This window comes from Citrus clementina, unplaced genomic scaffold (genome assembly GCF_000493195.1).
Source record: "Citrus clementina cultivar Clemenules unplaced genomic scaffold, Citrus_clementina_v1.0 scaffold_3, whole genome shotgun sequence".
NCBI lineage: Eukaryota > Viridiplantae > Streptophyta > Magnoliopsida > Sapindales > Rutaceae > Citrus > Citrus x clementina.
Genome location: NW_006262339.1, coordinates 1,478,048 through 1,500,253, shown reverse-complemented (window position 1 = coordinate 1,500,253; position 22,206 = coordinate 1,478,048). Strand labels below are relative to the sequence as shown.

General features: G+C 42.5%; 2 protein-coding genes and 1 long non-coding RNA gene across 3 annotated transcripts; 2 read left to right on the top strand and 1 right to left on the bottom strand.

Moving 5' to 3' along the window:
* The first annotated feature begins 2,608 nt into the window (after nucleotides 1-2,608).
* Nucleotides 2,609-4,167, top strand: LOC112100258. The gene is made up of 2 exons (XR_002906572.1): nucleotides 2,609-2,923; nucleotides 3,965-4,167. It is a non-coding gene; the product is annotated as an uncharacterized LOC112100258 (long non-coding RNA).
* Nucleotides 4,168-13,254: 9,087 nt separating this feature from the next.
* Nucleotides 13,255-14,637, top strand: LOC18046437 (heavy metal-associated isoprenylated plant protein 39). Its single transcript, XM_006439411.2, has 3 exons — nucleotides 13,255-13,638; nucleotides 13,900-13,975; nucleotides 14,123-14,637. The coding sequence occupies exons 1-3, from the start codon at nucleotides 13,633-13,635 to the stop codon at nucleotides 14,446-14,448; spliced, it is 408 nt and encodes a 135-aa protein (XP_006439474.1). The 5' UTR covers nucleotides 13,255-13,632; the 3' UTR covers nucleotides 14,449-14,637.
* Nucleotides 14,638-18,365: 3,728 nt separating this feature from the next.
* Nucleotides 18,366-21,852, bottom strand: LOC18046436 (1-aminocyclopropane-1-carboxylate synthase). The gene is made up of 4 exons (XM_006439409.2): nucleotides 21,402-21,852; nucleotides 21,156-21,287; nucleotides 20,873-21,033; nucleotides 18,366-19,664 (listed from the first exon to the last, which is right to left on the bottom strand). Exons 1-4 carry the CDS (start codon nucleotides 21,570-21,572, stop codon nucleotides 18,677-18,679), a joined length of 1,452 nt encoding a protein of 483 aa, XP_006439472.1. The 5' UTR covers nucleotides 21,573-21,852; the 3' UTR covers nucleotides 18,366-18,676.
* Between the last annotated feature and the right edge of the window lie 354 nt (nucleotides 21,853-22,206).

Here is a 22,206-nt window from a genome sequence, read left to right as displayed (position 1 = left end):
ATGAGGTAACAAAGAAGTAATGAGTGACAATTTCGTCGCACAAATATTTTAAGAAATTATTGGACTGTTGTAGCTGACCAAATAACTATATCTGCTTTAAAGATTCGAAGACGGTATTCCTTTTGCCTTTCCTGAATTTAATACAAAGTTTTAATATATTAATGTACCTTTCGTGCATGGTTGGATTTTTTAGTACTATTCAGAAGGGTGCTTATCATGCTGGCGTCAGCAGTGGCGCATCCTGATCGATTTGTCTCAAAATGACTTCAAATCACCCACAACAGATAACACTGACTTCATTGAACTAAATTTTGTGAACCATAATCTATTTGTTAAAATGACAACATTGATGTGGACCGTTGGATCAATCCGATCGCCCAAATCATGCGTCGGGATGAAAATAAAACACTCGAATCACGAAAGAGTATTGAATCTCTATACGAGGAGAGTAATTTTAGGGTATGTTTGGGATTGAGGTGCTGTAATTTTTAAGTTACAGTTGCTGTGAAAAAAAGTTATAATTATGAAATAAAAGTTAGTAATATGTAATAAATATAAAATTTAAATAATAGTTTTAACAAAATTATTAAAGATATAAAAGATTTTTCATGATACAAGTGAAAAAATACATTAACATAACTTATAAGATACAACAGTTAGTGCTTACCAAACACTTTAGTGCTATAGCTTAGAAGTTACAGCTGCCCAACCTCAATCCCAAACGCACCCTTATAATAAGAAGAATCCTTATTTTAAGGAAATCCCCTCACGTCATCAGTCGGCTGATTATGAACCAGGATCGAACCAATGGTGAACTCGTTTGTAATCGCACGTAGCTCGGTTCAAACCAAGATTCTGTTTGGTTCAATTGATCCGACAAATAGGTGTATTGGTATAAAATAAGCATATTTCTTACTATTTTTGTAAAGGTCAATTGAAGAGGTGTCGTCAGTTGCAATACTTTGTGCGAGCTTAATCAGATTATTTCTTTCAATATTGTTGTGGAATTGTGATATTTGAATTAAATCCATGCATTTTTTTTTTAATGAGTACATGTCAATATTTTAAGATCGCCGAGAATTTAAAAAATCAATAATAAAACTACTGTATTAAGGGAAAAAAGGAGAGATTATCTATAACAATTTTTCAAAGAAAAGAAAATTGATCTTACTGATATCTTACATATATTATACGTGTTAGATATTTATCGAAATGAAACTTTTTTTTTTTTTTTTTTTGTGTGGAGAGACAACATTACATATAATTTGTGATTCTTTTCCACTCGTTTGGAATAAAAAATTCCCTACATTTTCCTACAATAATTATAAAGTTTAGTTTAAAAAAATGAAAATATCTTAGTAATTAACTAACTATATAATATAGACAAACATTCTAGCTAAAAAAAAAATTGTTAGTTTAATTAAAGTTTAATGGTCATACTAATAAAGCAGTATTAGAAACACTAAATTTGATATAAAATCAGAAAAATATTGAAGTTAAAGTAAGTTCTTGATAGTTTTACCTTATAAGGGTAAAATAATTAATTTGTACTTTTATGCCAAAACATTCCTTATAATCAAATATTATTAAAAAAAATCTAAGTCACAAAAAAGTAAATTAAGATAGACTTAATTAATTAGTTCTCCATAATTCCTTTTTATTTGAATATTTTTAAAAATAAGTGCACTTTTTTACTATTTTTCTGAAAATAGAATAAGTTTACAAAAATTATGGAGTGGAGGTCTCATCACCGATTTAATATTACAGATGGTAATTGTTGATGCGAGATTCCGGTTCTCCTCGTTCTACGATCAGGATCTCTGCTCGATCAACTTCGTCACTACCAGGAGGTCTCCTCGCCAGGCTTCTTCTCCGGAGGTCCCTGCGTACACAGATAAGTCAGAGTACGCCGGTTGTTTTCCCGGCGCAAACCCTCCGACGCTCAAGTCAGATATGAAGGTTCGGGAAAAGCTTGCCACAGGTCTTATGGCGTTTCTTGTGGTTTTCTCCCCTTTTTTCAAGAATGCCAACCCTTTTACCTTCGTTGGCTACCTTTTTATAGGCTTCCTCTGAATCTCAGTCTTCCGCTCTTTTCGAGACGGTATGGGACTCCAACTGCTGCGTTATGGGCAAAACATGGGATCTAGCGTGTTACGCCACGGTTCAGGGGAAAGCGTGGCTGGCACGGCTCTGTGAGACCTTGCGTGTTACGCCACGGTTCTGGGGAAAGCGTGGCTGCCACGGCTCTGTGAGACCTTGCGTGTTACGTCGCGGTTCTGGGGAAAGCGTGGCTGTTGTGCCTAGATTCTCGTGCTGGAGAGCACGTCTTGCCAACTGCCGTCGACCGGGTCTCCTCGCCTCTCGATCTCTAGCCGGAATGGCCTCATGCCTTTTATAGGAATTGGCCTTGCGGACGACAACATCGTGGACGAGCAGGATGTTTCTGCTCCTGTTCTTCCACGCGCCAGGCTTTAACGGAACACACCGGTTCGCAGAACTCCGCCATCAGATGTCTGCTCGTCATTCCTGGTCCCTTCGACGCATTTGTCCCAAACAGTATCCCTCCCAAACACCGGTCCCCCAGTTTCTGGTGTTGGATAATGTAGTGGACCAGCAGTAGAAACTCGATAGTACTCGCTCGCGTGGGTTTGGAAAAGGCTGCCAGGAGTCATGTCGCATTTAATCGCGGACGAGGTGACGTGGCAGAAATCCCCCCCTCCATTTGAATTTCAAACCGACGGTTACGGGATTCTCGGAATATGCGTCATTAAATGCTGGCAGCCCAAGAGTTTGCTTCTCAGTAAGGAAACCCAAAATCTTCAAACACGAACTCGTCATTTTCTCCATTCTTGTCTCTCCGGCGAATGAACCTCGGCGCCAAAGCTGTCATCCCTGTCTCTCTCTGACCGAGTCCCTGCTTCAGGTATTTCTTCTATTTTTTTCGGTATTGGTTAGTTGTAGGTAATTTCCTTTCTCTCTGCTTTGCTTGAGGTTGTAGTTGGCGGCGGTGTTTTGGTTAGAACTTAGGATATGTCGAAGGGTAAGGAGAAGGTCGTTGAGGTTGGTGACGACGAACTAGGTTTTTTGCCTAGTCTGCCCGCTGATTTTGCTTTTGATCCCGGGATCCCCTTAGAGCCCATTAGGTCTAGTGTTGGTACTAGCGCTAGGAGGATGTCTCCCCAAACAACCCCCTCGAGCGACAGTAGCGATGAAGAAGGATCTTCTGGATCGGAGAACACCTTGAGTGAGGGTCAAGGGGATGATTCTGGTGAGGCGTCCCCATCAGGAGCATCACGACCAGAAGAACGGGGTACAGTAGGAGGTAGAGCCTTGTCGCGTGATTATGCCATTGATTACATGTCGTGTACGACCACGTTTGACGAGCTCAATGACCTCCGACTTAGGTATAGTATTCCTGGTGAGATACCTCTTAAGATCCCAGGAAAGAAGGATACACCTAGCCGGCCTCCCAGGGGATACGTTACCCTGTATCTGGAGAGCTTTAAGTATGGGCTGAGGTGTCCCTTGCAGCCTTACTTTGTCCGGATACTTAACGGGCTAAATCTGGCTCCTGGTCAGCTGAACCCCAACGGGTGGAGAGTGCTCTCTGGTCTGTTCATATTGTGGGACAGATGTTGCCAAAGCGAGCCCACGGTTGATGAGGTGAAGCACCTGTACCAGCTGAAGAGCAGCCCTAAAGATGCCGGCTGGTACTACTTCCAATCTGGTACCAAGAGCAGGAAACCCATAACTGATCTTCCAACTGGTGGTGGTGGGACTTGGAAGAGGAAATTCTTTTTTGCTGGGGGTCCCTGGGGTCAAGTTGCACAAATAGACGGGAAGGATTGTCGCGTCCCACCCCGTTTCACGGTCCCAGGTTGCCTGCTCGCTTTAGATGTCTTGTATCCATAATTGTTCCTGCTGTATTGGTTTGTCTCTAACCAAGTGTCTGTTTGTGCTGTAGTTTCCTGGGGTGTTCACTTCCCGCTCCGACCTGGTCAGCTTAAACGGGTCGAGGCTGTATTGGCCAATTCCTGCTCGAGCCGAGAACTGCTATCTACATACAACTTCCTCGAGTCTCGGTTGATACTTCCTGGCCATAAGATGGAGGACGCAGTGATTGGAGCTCTGACCAGGAAACGCTCTCGGCCTCCAACAACCGATAGGGACCAGGACAAAGATGCTCCCGCTGCGAAGCGAAAGAACATCGTGCAGCAGGTTCCTCCCTTGCAGGCTCTCCCTCCTGCCTCTGCTAAAGTCGGGGAATCCAGTAGAGCAGCCACTGATCCTGCTTCCTCTTCTCCGCCTGTTGTGCCTCGGTCTCGCTTACCCGACAGCCGACCAGAACACTTGGTTCCCTATCTCAATGAGTTGTCTAAACTCGTGAGCAAGAAGGACCTGGAGGGCTTTGACGGTTGTACCCTGGGCGAGCTGGTGGGAGCCATGCAGTATAGTGCTTTCCATCTCAGCTGCATGGCCACCTACTATAAGGCCAAGGTTGGCCGTTACGACAGGAAGATGAAGGAGGACATTCAATCGGCGACGACCAGAGCTGACGTTGCCGAGAAAAAAGCGGGGGAGCTAAACGTTGAGAACCTCAAGCTGATAGAGCAAGAGTCCCTTGCTCAAGCAAAAGCCATTACCCTCGAGGAGGAGCTGACCAAGGTTAAGGAGGATCTCCAAGGGCAGAGGGCTATGTATGAGGCTCAGCTCGAATCTCTCCGCGATTCCCACCGAGCTCATATAGAGAACTTGGAGAGGGAGGCCGACAACCAGTACGACCAGGGACTTCGGCATTCCTATCGTTGTATCATGGCCGTCCTCGGGAAGCAACACCCTGATATGAAGATGGATGACCTTGCAGCTGGTGTTGCTCAACATATGGACGAGGAGGCGGCCAAGGAAGATGCCGAAGGGGCAGAGCCGATCGTGATTGAGGAGGGAGACTCTCCTCCTCGTGCAGTCCCTGCTGATGTTGGCGAGGCGAGCGCCCCTCTGGATGCGACTGGTGATACTCCTCCTGCACCTGAGGAGGTCCAGCCAACCGACGCTGCTGGGCTTACTGATCCACGACCTTCCTGATATGTTTCTTGTATTGTAATGAACAATGTTTGTGAAGATTATCTGCTTTGTTAATTATTAACAAATTAATAGAAATGTTTTTGATTACTCTCTTGTGTGGTAATTACGAGAGCCTGCTCGTCCTCGTCTGGTCGAGCTGGCTATGGCTTGGTATATGGTTTCGCCACCTGCCTTAGAAAATTTTCCGATGTTCGGGATTCTGCTCGCCTTTACGCGGTCGAGCAGATCCCGCCATGCTTGGCTTCTGTCTCGCCATAAGACAGGCTCTGAGACTTGGCGAGCCTTTGCCTGCCTTAGGATTTTCTTCAAACAATTTGGATTCTGCTGCCTTCTCGTGGCCGAGCAGATCCTGGCATGCTTGGCTTCTGTCTCGCCATAAGACAGGCTCTGAGACTTGGCGAGCCTTTGCATGCCTTAGGATTTTCTTCAAACGATTTGGATTCTGCTGCCTTCTCGTGGCCGAGCAGATCCTGGCATGCTTGGCTTCTGTCTCGCCATAAGACAGGCTCTGAGACTTGGTGAGCCTTTGCATGCCTTAGGATTTTCTTCAAACGATTTGGATTCTGCTGCCTTCTCGTGGCCGAGCAGATCCTGGCATGCTTGGCTTCTGTCTCGCCATAAGACAGGCTCTGAGACTTGGCGAGCCTTTGCATGCCTTAGGATTTTTTTCAAACGATTTGGATTCTGCTGCCTTCTCGTGGCCGAGCAGATCCTGGCATGCTTGGCTTCTGTCTCGCCATAAGACAGGCTCTGAGACTTGGCGAGCCTTTGCATGCCTTAGGATTTTTTTCAAACGATTTGGATTCTGCTGCCTTCTCGTGGCCGAGCAGATCCTGGCATGCTTGGCTTCTGTCTCGCCATAAGACAGGCTCTGAGACTTGGCGAGCCTTTGCATGCCTTAGGATTTTCTTCAAACGATTTGGATTCTGCTGCCTTCTCGTGGCCGAGCAGATCCTGGCATGCTTGGCTTCTGTCTCGCCATAAGACAGGCTCTGAGACTTGGCGAGCCTTTGCATGCCTTAGGATTTTTTTCGGTTTCAAGCGAAATAAATTCGTCGACGTTACATTAATGGCAGGATTTGACTTACATGAAATTGTTCGGACATAAAACATAAAAATAAAAGATAGACAGCATGAGCAGAAATTGCTTTAAAATGTGAGCAAGTCTTACTGGAAGTATTTTCGGAGGTGTGCTGCGTTCCATGGGCGTTTCACTTCGTGGCCGTCCGCGCGAACCAGCTTGTAAGCTCCGGGCCCCGCTATCTGCTTGACTCTATACGGCCCTTCCCAATTCGGTCCCAGCACTCCTTGAGTCGAATCTTTGGTGCTCTGATTCACTCTTCTCAGTACCCAGTCTCCGACCCTGAATTGCCGTATGTTCACCTTCTGGTTATAATACCGAGCAACCCTCTGTTGGTAAGTGACTGATCGCTCGGCTGCTTGTTCCCTCCTCTCCATTAGCAGATCAAGATTCAAACATATCTGCTCGTCGTTCTCCTGTTCATTGAAATGATCTGTCCGGTGTGTGGTCGTTCCTACCTCAGCCGGCACGACCGCTTCATGTCCGAAAGCCAAAGCGAACGGTGTCTCCCCCGTTGCGGTTTTGTGGGTTGTTCTGTATGCCCATAGCACACCTGACAGCTCGTCAACCCACGCACCCTTTTTTGCTCCGAGCCTGGTTTTCAGAAGCCTCTTGACTGTCTTGTTGGCTGCTTCTACTTGTCCATTCGATTGAGGGTGAGCAGGCGAGCAATACTTCAGCTCTATCCCGAGGTTCTGGCAGAAATCCCTGAAGCTGTGATTATCGAACTGCCTGCCATTATCCGTTACCAAGGCATATGGGATCCCGTATCGACAGACCAGGTTTCTCCACACGAAGTCTGTTGTTTTCTTCTCTGTGATCCTGCTAAGGGCTTCTACCTCTATCCACTTCGTGAAGTAATCTATAGCGACTATCGCATGTGTTGCTGCTCCTCGTCCCTTTGGCAATGGGCCGATCAGATCAATTCCCCATTGAGCGAATGGCCAAGGGGAGGCCATGGAGGTGAGCTTCTCTGGTGGTTGGTTAGAGAAATTCGCAAAACTCTGGCAGCTTGCACAGCTCCTGGTCTTCCTTTGCGCATCCTGGTGCATCGTCGGCCAGAAATATCCCTGCCTTAGAACCTTGTGGGCCAGGGACCTCCCGCCAGAATGATTTCCACAAATTCCTTCATGCACTTCCCTCAGCACGTAATCCGCGTCGTCATCGTCCAAACACCGAAGGAACGGTAATGTATATCCTCGTCGATACAGTACCCCATCGATCATCGTGTATCTCGAGGCCTGAGCTCTAATCTTCCGAGCCCGTAGCTTATCTGGTGGTAAGACCCCGTCTCTAAGGTATGAAACTATCGGGTCCCTCCACGAGCTTTTTTGTTCTATCCGCAACACCCCCAAATTTTGCTCGATACTCGGGCGAGACTTCACTTCTAGGGGGACCGACTTTGGCATTTTTGGGTCGGCGACGGCTGCCATCCTAGCCAAAATGTCTGCTCGACTATTCTGCTCCCTGGGGATTTGTATCACCTCCACTGCTTCGAACTTCCCCATCATCTGCCTGACTATCCTTAGGTACTGTTCCATCTTCTCCTCTCTTGGTTGGAATCTTTCACTGACATGATTCGCAACCAGCTGGGAATCGGTTCTGATCTTAACTCTGTCCGCTTTCACGGCCCTAGCCAATTCCAGCCCTGCTATCAAGGCTTCATATTCTGCCTGGTTATTTGTGGCTGCAAATTCCAACTTTACAGCATAAGAGATCTCCTCCCCCTCTGGGCCTTCCAGGACAATCCCTGCTCCTGAACCCCGCTCTCCTGATGACCCATCCACAGATATCTGCCATACTTGAGTTTCGTCGTTGCCTACATCTGCATCTTGCTGACCCAAGCATACTTCGGGCTCCGCGAACTCAGCTACGAAATCGGCCATTGCCTGGGCCTTTATCGCCGCGCGGGGTTTATAGTCTAAGTCGAATTCGCTCAGCTCTACAGCCCATTTGACGAGCCGACCAGAGGCATCCGGCTTGTGCAGAATTTGACGCAATGGCTGGTTGGTGATTACCGAGACCGGGAATGCTTGAAAGTACGGCCTCAACTTCCGAGCAGCAACCACAAGGGCCAGTGCCCATTTCTCCGTCGTTGGGTATCTGGTCTTAGCGTCGAGCAGGGCCTTGCTGGTGTAGTATATCGGATACTGAATTCCTTCTTCCTCTCTCACTAGAACGGAACTGGCGGCCCGATCAGATACCGCCAAATACAGATTCAACTTGTCCCCATCCCTCGGTGTGGACAGTAGCGGGGCTTGCTGCAAGTAATGCTTCAAGTTCCGGAAGGCTTCCTCGCATTCTGGGGTCCATTCCGTTTTCTTTCCCCTCCTTATCACTTGAAAGAATGGCTGACACTTATCTGTAGCCTTGGATATGAATCTGCTCAACGCCGCCAGCCTCCCCGTGAGGCTCTGCATCTCCTTCAGGTTTCGAGGAGACGTCATTTGCACAATCGCCTGGATCTTCTCGGGATTTGCTTCAATCCCCCTATGGCTCACCATGAATCCCAGGAATTTCCCTGACTCGACCCCAAAAGCACACTTCTCCGGGTTGAGCTTCATCTTATACTTCCTCAAAAGCTCGAACGTCTCCTCGAGATGTCTGACATGTTCCTTCGGGATTTTGGACTTGGTGATCATGTCGTCCACGTACACCTCCATGGTTTTCCCGATCAAGGGCTTAAAGACTTTATTCACCGGCCTTTGATAGGTGGCCCCAGCATTCTTGAGACCGAATGGCATCACCCTGTAACAGAACAGACCTTGGTTAGTGATGAAAGCCGTGCTCTCCTCATCCGGCTCGTACATGGGGATCTGGTTGTATCCCGAGAATGCGTCCATGAAGCTAAGCAGACCATGTCCAGCCGTTGAATCTACTAGCTGATCGATCTTTGGTAAAGGGAAGCTGTCTTTTGGGCACGCCTTATTGAGGTCTGTGAAATCCACACACATCCTCCACTTGCCGTTTGCCTTCTTTACCAACACCACATTTGATATCCACTCCGGGTAATTGACTTCCCGAATGAACCCCGCTCTCAGAAGCTTCTCCACCTCATCATTTACAGCCTCATACCTCTCCTGGTTGAAGCACCTCCTCTTCTGCCTTACTGCCCGAGCACCTTTCTTTATTGCCAGCCTATGACATGCTACCTCTGGGTCAATCCCTGGCATGTCCTCATGTGTCCAGGCAAACACGTCGGCGTGAGCCTGTAAGCATTTCACCAACTCCTGCTTTTGCTCTCCCTCAAGTCTCGACCCGATTCTGATCGTCTTTCCCGGGTTCTCTGGTCCCATGCTCACTGTTTCCAGATCCTCTACGGGTTCTTGTCTGCCAGTCTTGTTTTCCACTCGGGTATCGAGGGATGTTATCTGCATCGCCTCCCTTGCTGCCGAGGAGTAGCAGCTTCTTGCGATCCTCTGGTCTCCTCGTACCACTCCGACTACCCCATTCACCCGGTACTTCAGAGCCAGATAATGGTTGGACAGCACCGCTTTGCTCATCCTTAAAAATGGCCGACCTAGGATCATCTGGTAAGGACCTTCCTCGTCCACTACGACGAAGTCCAGTATCATTGTTCTTTCTGTCGGGGGGCCCCCGATTGTGATAGGCAGTTCGACCACGCCCAGAGGGACCAGCTTCCCTCCTCCGAACCCCTTCAAGGAGGTGTTGGTGTATTCCAACTTCCGGTCGGCTATTCTCATTTCTTCCAAAGTTGATTTAAATAGCACATCAACTGAGCTCCCCGTATCAACCAGTATCCGGTCAAACTTCTTGCTAGCGATCGTAGCCTTGATGACTAAAGCGTCCTCGTGGGGGTATAGAATCACTTCCTCATCCTCATCCGTCCACATGATTGGCACTTGCCTGACCCTTGCTCGTTTGGCTGCTGGGGTGTTGAAGAGTATCTCTTTACTGGTCATGGCGTATCTGGCATAATTTTTTCTCGATCTGTTCGAATCTCCGGCCAACGTTGGGCCCCCAGCTATCACCCTCGCTGCGGGCGGCTCGCGTCTCAAGATTCCTTCACTCTGCTCCCCTTCATCCGTTGTGGCCACCATCGGGAAAGTCCCATCCATAAACTCATCCAGGTACCGATTTCTCACCAAATCTTCGACCTGGGTCTTGAGATCTCTACACTCTGCTGTGGTATGGCCATGGGTGCCATGGAACTTACAATAACGTCCTCTATCCCTCATGTTGGGTAGCTTTGTTATTGGTGTAGGGAGGTGCAGCAGCCCTCGACCCTTTATGGCCTCGTACACCTCATCCAGGGGCATCTTCAAGGGAGTGTACCGCCCATAGTCCTGGTTCTGGTCGACCAGATGCACTGCTCTTTCTCTGTTTGCCCCACTGTGAGTTGGGGGCGGTGGGAGTGCTTCTGGTCTGCTCGTCCTGCTACCGTGGGAATGTTGATGAAGATCACCGGATGCCGGATCATGTCTTCTCCAAGGCTCCCTAGCTGGGGAACGAGGAGGCGGCGCCCTGCTGCGCTGATACTGTGGCGGCCTCTGATGAGGCTGGTAAGCAATTACCCTACCTCCTGCTCCACTACCGGAGATCTGGTGGTCCCTCCTCCTGATCGGCCCATTAGTTGGTAATGCTTTCTTCTCTTTCCTCCCTAACCCTTCCAATTGGTCTGTCTTGATCCGTGCAGCCTTCTCCTCCTCAATCTCGATGTCTCTTTTAGCCTGTTCGTATGCGGCTGCATACGTTTGAATAGCTGGGCTTCTCAAATTGTACCACAGCCTTCCTATCTTCACCCCTTCTTTCAGTCCCCTTAACGCCTGAGGGTGGTTGAAGGCTCCCAAGTCGAGGACAGCCCGATGAAACCTCTTGATGAATTCCCGAAGGGTTTCTTGCTCCCCCTGTTTCATGCTCTTCAGCTCCATCATGTCATCTTCCGGTGACATTGCCCCACTAAACTGCTCTGCGAATTCCTGGCACATCTGCTCGAAGGTTTTTATGCTGCCCCGAGGAAGTTTCCTGTACCATTCTCGTGCACGTCCCTCAAGGGATAGTGGGAACACCCTGCACCTTTGGGATGGAGATAATCCCTGTACCCCCGTTATGTCGTTGAAGCGCTCCATGTGCATCAGCGGGTCAGTTCTTCCCGAGTATCTGAGGTCGGGGAGGCGGAAATCTCTCGGAATAACTGCCCTCATGATCTCTGCTGCGAGCGGTGATTCCCCGTCCAGCATTATCCTCCAACCAGGGGCTTTGTTCCTCCCTTGCATGTCATCAATTATTTGCGCTAGCCTTCGCACTTCCTCCTCCAGCTGTCCTGCGCGACCAGGGTCGCGCGCTGCAGCTTGATCCCGCTCTCGCTCTACATCATGTAAGTGTTGCCTCAGTTCTGTTTCCTCTGCATTCACCACCCCGTCGCCCCCGTCACAAGTCTGTCTTACCGGGGACTGCTCTCTTTCTCTATGAAATTCTCCTCGCAGAGGTACGTTACCTCTCTCACCACCAAATCTCCCAGCGGTTTGACTTCTCTCCGCACTATCGGTACCTGGTGCCGCTCCACCGCCTCTCACCGTTCCCTCTTGGGTTACCCTTCGCTCGTTCCGCAGCTCATGCAGGATGGTTGTCAAGGTTTCCATCTGCTTTTCCATTCGCTCCATCCGGTCGAACATGACTTTTTCCCGTGCTTCGCTGATTACCTCCCTCAGCGTCACGGAATCGTTAAGCCTTATGTCACCCCCTTGTGCGCTACTTCCTCCTATCTCCATTGCCTTTCGCTTACTCCCCCCCTCTTCTTGCTATCGACAGAAGCTTTTTGCTCTGGATCCCCACAGACGGCGCCAAAATGTTGATGCGAGATTCCGGTTCTCCTCGTTCTACGATCAGGATCTCTGCTCGATCAACTTCGTCACTACCAGGAGGTCTCCTCGCCAGGCTTCTTCTCCGGAGGTCCCTGCGTACACAGATAAGTCAGAGTACGCCGGTTGTTTTCCCGGCGCAAACCCTCCGACGCTCAAGTCAGATATGAAGGTTCGGGAAAAGCTTGCCACAGGTCTTATGGCGTTTCTTGTGGTTTTCTCCCCTTTTTTCAAGAATGCCAACCCTTTTACCTTCGTTGGCTACCTTTTTATAGGCTTCCTCTGAATCTCAGTCTTCCGCTCTTTTCGAGACGGTATGGGACTCCAACTGCTGCGTTATGGGCAAAACATGGGATCTAGCGTGTTACGCCACGGTTCAGGGGAAAGCGTGGCTGGCACGGCTCTGTGAGACCTTGCGTGTTACGCCACGGTTCTGGGGAAAGCGTGGCTGCCACGGCTCTGTGAGACCTTGCGTGTTACGTCGCGGTTCTGGGGAAAGCGTGGCTGTTGTGCCTAGATTCTCGTGCTGGAGAGCACGTCTTGCCAACTGCCGTCGACCGGGTCTCCTCGCCTCTCGATCTCTAGCCGGAATGGCCTCATGCCTTTTATAGGAATTGGCCTTGCGGACGACAACATCGTGGACGAGCAGGATGTTTCTGCTCCTGTTCTTCCACGCGCCAGGCTTTAACGGAACACACCGGTTCGCAGAACTCCGCCATCAGATGTCTGCTCGTCATTCCTGGTCCCTTCGACGCATTTGTCCCAAACAGTATCCCTCCCAAACAGTAATGAAATGTTATTACTCACATTTTCAGTTTTTTTTTTTGGGTTACTATTAAAAATTTTAAAATGTTCTATTCTGTCACTCGGATTCTTTATTTATTATATCGTGAGGAGATACACATTAACGAAAAAAAAAAGTGGCAAGTGAAAATTATCCATTCAAATTTTCAATTACAGAGAAACTTTGTTTGCCAAAGAAAATGACAAGAAACTATGACATTGGCGTTGGCGACTAGTAAAATTACCAAACAGCCAAAAAACCACGGGACGGACGGCTTCCACATGTTTCATATTTTTGGCCTCGGGAAAATAAATTTCATGCAACGCACCATCATTACATACTATGCTTGGTGAAGTTGTACTCTCAAACGGCCATATAAATGGACATACAACATATTAGGCTTTTATGGTACAACAAAATATAGCATTCATTTTCTAACTAGCAAAACAGGAAACGCAGACAAAATAAAACCTAGAGGACTTTGTCTCAGCTTCAACGTCAACGTTTGATGAATTCCTTGTTTCACAAGGCTAGCTTGCTCGGAACCTCACACTCGCAGTGTAGTTTGATTGACTAGTTTTGGCCTTACGTATATGCTTGTTGATATTAGCCCTGCGGGTTAAATTTGTCAATGTTCCCCTTAAACCTTCAACACATATCCGCACCTTGTTCTAGTTTTATAATAGATTATTTTTCTTAAATATGTATACTTGGATCTTCTTATAAATAATTATTTCTCTCTGGCCCTCTCTTTGTGTTGGTTGGTTTGTTTGTTGATCTTCATTTCTTTTGTGCAGTCTCTATCTGATCGATCATCTTCATTTCAAGTAGAGGTCCGAGCTTTAAACAAAACCAGTAGCGCAATGAAGGTGAAACTTCCTTCCCTTAATCTAATTAAATTAGCTAATTATCCAATTAAGTAATCTCAGTTTCTTGGAAAAGTCATGAGTCTTTTTCTTGTTAGTTTAGTTTAATCAGTCTTTTTGGTCATAAAATTAGTCTTTTAGCTTTGTGATGGACTGTGCTTTAATTTCCTAGTCTTATTTATTAAGAATTTGTCGTTGATGGTCAGTTTATCTCTTTGTTAATAAAATTTAGTTTTAAATATGTTGTGTTTAAATTTGTTGCAGAAAGTGGTGTTGAAACTGGACTTACACGATGACAAAGCAAAGCAGAAGGCCATGAAAGCAGTTTCCAGCATTTCAGGTAATCAATTGGTATAAGCTATTTAGGCCTTCATCATCAGCTGACTACTGACGATCAATATTCATCTCTTTTGTTTCTGTTTCTGTTTCCTTTTCACGATGATAACATATGTATATGTCTTTGGTTACTTTCTTCAATTTGCTTCAGGGATTGAATCCATTGCTATAGATATGAAGGACAATAAATTAACAGTGGTCGGTGACGTTGACCCCATTGATGTGGTGAAAAAGCTGAGGAAGAAACAGTGGTACGCGGAGATTTTGACGGTGGGTCCGGCAAAAGAAGAGAAGAAACCGGATGATAAAAAGAAAGAGGAAGACAAAAAAAAGGAAGACGATAAGAAGAAGAATCCCAATGAACAACAACTAGCCGAGCTCATTAGGGCCTATCAATATCAAGCCTACAATCCTTACATGCCCAGACATTATTATGTCAGTGCTGAAGAAAACCCTAATGGTTGTGTTATATTTTAAAGATTTTGCAATCAATGATATAATATGGTCATGGAAATTAACCCACCGGGGTTTCTTACTTATTTTTGTGTAGATTATAGTTGATAGAAATGGGTTGCCCTTTGCCTCAGGTTCAGTGTCTTAATTAGTATAAAGGATATGTGTGTTCGTGTAAACTACAGAGAGAGTTCAATCAACAAATTTCGGATCCAGGAGCAATTTGTAATTAGCTCTACTAGAATCAATCAATCAAATCAAATTTCATTTTCCACTTCAATATTTTTACGCTACTTAATAGTTCATTTGTTATTGATCTTTTTCATTTTACCCATCAAAATATTAAAATATGTGATGCGCACCCGACACACCGCCCCACCCCCCCCCCCCCCCGTCCCACAATCGGCAGAGGTGACGTTGGCTACACAGTCTGATTATTTGTTTACGGTTGGGGTTGCGATCCATGTGGGTTGTGACATGTACTTGACGCTTTGAATTCAAATTCTAGTAGGATTGGTTAAAGATTATATTATGGGATTGAATAATAGAAAATCATTTGAGAGATCAACAAACCCACTAAAGGATTGATTTAGTCACGGCAACTAGAAACCAAACCAATACCATTGACTTCTGGAATAGACTTCATAAAGTAATGATGTACATTTACATATTACACATTAGAGTATTTATTTTCTCCGGCTTTATGCATATTCTTATGAAATAATGCGCGTCCCTAACTATGTGTGACTTTTATGTATCTTCATTAGCGATTTCTCTTTGTTATGTTCCATCATTTTTTTTTCTCTTCTAAATTTTGGGATAGATTCTTGTCTTTTTGGTCTATTTTTAAGAGTGTATTTACTCATCGCTGGTGTGCTGATCAACATTGATTATGAGTCTCAACTCTCAACAAAATTCTAATTGTATACTAGCAGAGGAGGGTTGAACTATTTTCACTTAAAATTTGATTAATTATTAATAGAACTAACAAAATGCTCTCATGCAATTTACAGTTGAACTTTTATAAATTAATAATTTTGGCACCAAAAAAAATTTATTAATTTAAAGAGGTATTAATTAACTGCTAAATTAATAATCAATTACATACAATTTCATGAATATATATTTAATCAACTAAAAATTTCATTACATTTTACCAATCTAATCAATTAAAAATGAATCAATCCACTAAATATAGAAATAAATTAACCAAAAAAATCAAAATTCTTTCAATTTGAGGATTCGAACTCTAGAATTTCTAGAAGCAATAAGTAAAATTAGAGATGAAATCCAAGGATATTTAAAATTTAAGGAAAAAAGTAACAATAAAGGCATATTTTATTTAATTAAACATCATGAAAAATTATATTTTCCGTTTTAGCAGATTATTTATTTGTAATATGGATGGAAACATAGAGTTATATAAGTTTTTTTAAAAAAATTATCTTGTTAGTTTATTGGAAGTATAAATTTAGCCTATTAGTGCAAGGGGCTGAAAATAAATTATATAATAGAAGTTATTAATTTATAAAGATTATACTATACTACTAAATAATTGAGGTCGAATTAACATTTAACAAGATCAATTTATCTATCAAAATTTTATGTTCAACATTTATTAAAATGGTAGGGATTTAAATTCAACAAGTAGCATTAAATTTGTGTTAAAATTTTAAATCAAAATTTTAAGTTAAAATAACCTAAACCTCTCTATTAGACTGAAAAAAAGGGTAAAGTATCTGTCTATTTCATCAAACTAATTGATAACAATGATAAAATTGAAGTTCTTATATGTGACATTAACAAGTTTATCATAATAATTGATTGTCATTATCCATAGAGTAAAATTTTCTCTTATACGGAGTCCTAAAAACTTCTCGCTGTTCATGTAGTGGTTTTCTTAAAGATGGAATGACCATTCGAATTTTGAACGTAAACTGATATTTGATACAAAAATATTTTGATCAAATGACGATAAACACAATGTTACGTTCAATAGGATTCATAGTGCTAATTGAAAATTTATGAATATTTTTTAATTAACACTATAACCCTGACCAATAGAACATTTTATCATTTTAATATTGAATTTCATGGGCTCTGTAGAGTCGTCGAGAATTAATGGCAGTGCCGTGACTTTGACTTCTGGAAACAGAATACGCAATGGGCGCACACTGCTTTAAATTTAATGAAAGAAAATTAACTAGCATTATTATCTTGTGTTTCTGAAATTGCTGATCAATCATAAGACAATCAATCTTGTGGAATAAGGAAAATATATAAAATTAATCAAAACGAACAATTGGCAGAGGAAAAAGTGATTTCTCCAAAGAACAAGTCAAATTGTCTTTTCTCAAGTCGTACGTAAGACAATCCAATTAATAATAATTAAGCTTCGCTGCGGTCTTTTAAGGATGCCTATGTAATTAAGTATATTTGTCTTCTTTGAAGGAGGGTTAACAAAAACATACTTTTTAATTAGCTGTTGTATCTGGAACCACGAATTGTTCAAAACGAATTTTTTTCCTTTTTAAAAGGTTCATAAAGATTATTTAATTTGTCATTGAGTCACAATCTTCTTTCTGAGGGCTTAAATTACAATCACAAGTTGCAAGGTGAAGCCCCGTTCTGTACATATCACTAAATGAATGTAGTGGTCAACCCTGGAAGGGCAAATGGATAAGAGTCGTTCATTTTAATTATCAACGGCTGAAGATTAACCCAATAACTAATTAATTATCTACTTAATTTTTTTGGATTAAGAACTTCAAATCTAGTAATTTAATTGCCATGGAAGCTTTAGGGCTTTGTTGTACACCTCCCAAACCTAAATTTGGGCAGTCTTTACTTCACGGCTCACGCCTTCATTTTTTTCAAGATCCTGGCAGTGTTTCGTTCTCATTTAGGCATGCCCGTGCCCCAAATTGAGAGGGTGTGTTAAACATTCAGCATCAGTTAAATATTCCGCATCACATACAATTTATTTGATACCATTTTTGAATTATTAAATATTATCATTGGGGGTGACGTTATAATGTAACTTAATAACACCCAAAAACATATTCAAACCTTGCTCTTTTATTTCTTCTTTATACATATACCCTTTCATCGATGACCTGTACTCGTGTAATGACAATGACGGTTCATAATTAGAAAGAGCATGACGAGAGCATGCACAATAATGATTAATTTATTATAATGATCCCACCGACTAGGCGGCTACCTATTTGATATGTGATTGCTGACATTAGATGTCTTCGGATGTCCTTAATTTATCATACAGTTCGCAGCTGGAACGGAAATAAAAGAATACGACCCTAGCAATGTAATTGTAATGTTACCTAAAAGTTAAAACAGAAAGGGAAAATAAAAAAAGGTACAAACAAGGAAGAAGAATAAGAAGACAAGAGGATTGATCTGATTATGATATCGATGGAACCAAATTCATCACGTAATTAAGATCTTGTTAATTCACACTAACCATAAAACCTTTGATTAATAATAACATGGTGGATCGAAGAGATGAAGAGCCATGCAGGCATCCTTATCCCTTTCGACCACAACATACTTTAATGATCACGAAAGCGACGGGAAAGGCAATAATGCAAACCAAATTTTGTTTTTCTTATTTAACTTATAAATTCTTTAAAAGAAATTATAAATACTTCACTTGATAGTTGACTTTGACTTTTTATTATTATTATTGCAAATTGATTGTATAAACTGGTTGGTATTTTTAGTCTAATACTAACGAATACCTATTAAATAATAAACAGTACTTATTTCTCATTCATTTTCTATCACATGTATACTTCAACCAATCGTAATAAAATTTGCACATACCTGACAAGTAATGAAAGGATAAGATACAATGCTCCAAGAGTACTAAAGAATTTTCTCATCCATGATAATTGCTAAACTGCAGGCAAATGAATCTTGAATTTTGGAATTACGGATCATAATTGATTGAATACAGATACAACCGTCGACTTACAAATGATAGACTTTTTCACCAACGAAAAAATACACACGAACAGTACAATAATTTTAAAAAGAATTACAAATGCACGAAGCATAAAAAATCCCAAACGAAGGACTACAATTCTGGTCGACTCCACACAGGGAGGAAAAAAAAATGCATGAGCCATTGTTTCTCTTAGTTACGAACAAAATGAAAAAAATAATTGAACTAAATTGCCTCAATTACACTTGACTTGGTCATACGAACGTGTAGCTCCAATTATTATTGCACTTAAGTCCGGGCCTGAACAAGAGGTGATTGAGGAGACATGCATGGTGAAGCCATGAAGTCATCCATCCTTCGAGATGACATGCTGAGCCGAAGGCTTCTTTGCCAGCAAAGTTTCTTCTTATTAGGCACCTTGGCTTCCACATTCTTAAGCATAAAGCTTGTAATTCTTGATAGAGCAATTTCCATCGTCCGATCATCCATGTTGGCGAAGCAAACTCTAAACCACCCTGGATTCGGGCAGTGAAAAGAAGATCCAGGAGAAACATTAAGCTTGACTTCGTTAATTATCACTCGCCATAACGCCATCTCAGCTTCGTATGTTTGCTCCTTCAGAAGATGATGCAAATCCATCCATAGGAACAGGCCAGCATTGCTCTTTAAACACCCAATGCCCACTTGGGAAAGTCCCCAAGTGAATGCCTTATGCCTTTCTGCTATTCTTTTAGCACTCTCGGCGATGAACTTCTCCACAAACTGATCATCCGATAACATTGTTGCGATTAAATGTTGGGTTTGTGAGGATACAAGTCCAAAGCTAGACATTTTGCGAGCACAGCTCACTACTTGATCATTGTACGAGTAAATGATACCGACCCTAAAGCCAGGGAATCCCATGTCCTTAGAAAGACTGTATACAATGTGAATGAGATTGCGATTGCATGCAATGTCTTGGTCTATTATCTCCGCGATGCTAACGAAACTAGGCTCCTTGGTGAACACTGTGGCAGCATAAATCTCATCACAGACTAAATGGATGTTCTTTTCATTGATGAAGCTCACTATATCTTTTAGGGTTTCTCGGTCTAAGAAAGTGCCCAATGGGTTTGATGGATTGGTAATAAGGACACCCTTTATTCTGATGTTGGATTCTTGGGCTTTTTCATAAGCCGCTTCTAAGGCTTCCATGGTGACCTTGAAATCGTTAGAGCTGTCACATACAACTGGAACAAGTTGAACTCCTGTTCTCCATCTCAAATCTCGATCAAATCTGCATTAGAATCACAAATTCTTTTAGTAATATAATCCAACTTGAATGAATTAGAAGACAGAGAAATTATCTTGAAGTTATTCTAATTAATTAATGTGCCAAAAATTTAAATTTAGATCTCCTGTACCTCTTGTGGTATAAAAGAAATTTTGCGAATTAAAGAACTTAAATATATGCCCGCATACTAATTTATAAGCCTATTAAGGACGAGTTTTTATGCATTCAGCTATTAATAATTGATAGTTTCTTAAATAGGTGGAAGCCAATTAGCCTTATGCATTTAAGGAAGAGTCAACTAATGACCCAAGTGGCGGGTAAATTGGTATCGCATTTGTGGGAAGGTGGGGCCTCATCTTCCTCGAGTAGTGTTATCAATTATTGTATTGGACAATGGACATGATTCCTGAAACTGTCCGTGTATGATGAAAGAGAATCGGTATAATTCATCGCTTAGAATAAATTGGCTGTTTGCTCGTCCCCACCAATAATACATGTTTGTCAAAAGGTTAAGATATGGCACTGAAAATTTGGTGCTATACAATTAGGTAGATCAACGATATATGTACAAAAATTAAATCCTTAGATGTTTTGGGTTTTTTGTAAAAGAAAAAAAAATACCAAAAAACAACCTCCTTTTGTTTGTTAGGGTTTAATCAGGTTTTAGTTCCCCAATAAATTTTAATACATTAAGAATGCAAGCAAAGTGATTGACTAAAGTAACCTTGACTTGATTCATTAATCTAAATCTTGATTTGATAGAGCTAATGTCTCCTTTAATTTCTTGCATTTTCTCAGTTGTGTGGTTCTAATAAGCGAAGAGTATATTTATTTAAAAGAAAAATATTGATATAAGACACTTACACGCAAAATTATATATGATAAATAAAATGAGAATACTTATATATAAAAATAAAAATATTAAAGTGAATAAATTTATTTTATAATGAAATATTTATTATTTTTAATGATAAAATTCAATCGAATGTGTAATATCATATGCAAATATTATTTCTTAAAAAAAAGAAAAAGAAAAAGAAAAAAAGACTTTATACTTTCAAATGTGTGTTTAATTAGGAAGTGCTGTAATCATTAAACCGCTGACCTACATCATGCAATCTCTGCTATTAGTCATAGCAACAATAAAATATTCAAGCAGAAAACAAAGTCAAAATCAAACAGGAAATTAAAATAATGAATCAACAACATACCCTGGATAATAGGGAGTGGGTACTAAGAATGCGTCGCCGGGGTCGGCTAAGCAGAAAGCAACCGTCTCATGAGCTCCGGTTGCTCCACCACTCATAACAATACGGTCGGGATCGAATGTAATTCTGTTCCCTCTCACTTTCCCCATAAATTTTGCAACAGCCTGTAGAATTAATATTAATCGTATTATAAATTAATTAAGAACCATGTATAAAACGTTTAATTAAACGTAACAATCCAACTTAGAGAGAGTTAATTCAGTAGAAGGCTAGGTTTGTTGCATACATTTCTGAACTCTGGCAAGCCGTGATAATCCTGAAAGATAGCTATACCCTTGAATTCATTTAGGCCTTCAGCTGAGCAAATGGAGGCCTTTGGGTTGTTCATGAGCCAGTCTTCAACCAATTCATGGCAAAGCTGCGATTTCAATAATCAACAAATTAAAGAAGTTAGAAGCAGCAGCTAGGTGGCTAGTTTTGCGCTTTGGATGAACTTAATTAATTAATTAATTAGTCATAATAAGTTTTTTACCAGGTTCTCAGCTAGACCCATCTGGATAACCCCATTAGGATTCTTGGTGGGATGATAAGGATCACTTTCGAAAGCCTTCCAGCCATCGAAATACGGAGAATCTTCACCATGGCCATTGCCGGCTGCAATCTTGGACAACAATTGCACTTGGTTACTCAACGCGAAGGCCATTTAATCTGTTTCTGAAAGTAATTTAGTAAATGCACTGAACTGATACAAGTGTGAACGAGATCAGTGGAATGAAATTGACTGAAAGAAGTGAGGAGAGATGGCAAATATTTGTAGTGAGGGGAGGCTCTAATTTGGTTTTTGGATTCGCAATCGCTTAGGTTATTCACACGGTTTCTGTATGGTGATGTCTGAACTACCACCAGCAAGAGTACGCAAGATTGAGATACAGATGCAGCTTCGTTGGATCCATAAATGTGTTAGTGCGTGTATATATATATATATATATAATATTGTCTGAGAAGGCTTCTCTGTTTTGTTCTGACAGCAAACTTGACCTTTTAGTCCTAGCAGAAGGATCCCGGAAGGCCAACATGGTTCTCTTCTTTGAATACACGGGTGAGAATTGGCAGGCCTGTTGAAATTCATCTCCAATCATATTTACTCATGGTGTTTACTGTGTGGCAGGTGAAGGTAAGGTAACCAGAGGGAGAATTATTATGGTGGGACCAAAATTTGCTGGTGCGACTGTTTAATCAAAATTTGCCACATAGAGAACCATTTCTAACACCTTTTATTTCTTTATTTATTTATTTACCATTTTTAGAGGAGAAAGAGAAAAAGAAAATTAAATTGT

Excerpts from the sequence above, each read along its gene's own strand:
- LOC18046436 (XM_006439409.2), bottom strand. The coding sequence starts at position 21,572 with ATGGCCTTCGCGTTGAGTAACCAAGTGCAATTGTTGTCCAAGATTGCA. Across the intron at positions 21,034-21,155 it reads GCTTGCCAGAGTTCAGAAAT|GCTGTTGCAAAATTTATGGG; the intron begins GTATGCAACAAA and ends TTAATTCTACAG. Across the intron at positions 19,665-20,872 it reads CCCACTCCCTATTATCCAGG|ATTTGATCGAGATTTGAGAT; the intron begins GTATGTTGTTGA and ends ATTCTAATGCAG.
- LOC18046437 (XM_006439411.2), top strand. Across the intron at positions 13,976-14,122 it reads AGCAGTTTCCAGCATTTCAG|GGATTGAATCCATTGCTATA; the intron begins GTAATCAATTGG and ends AATTTGCTTCAG.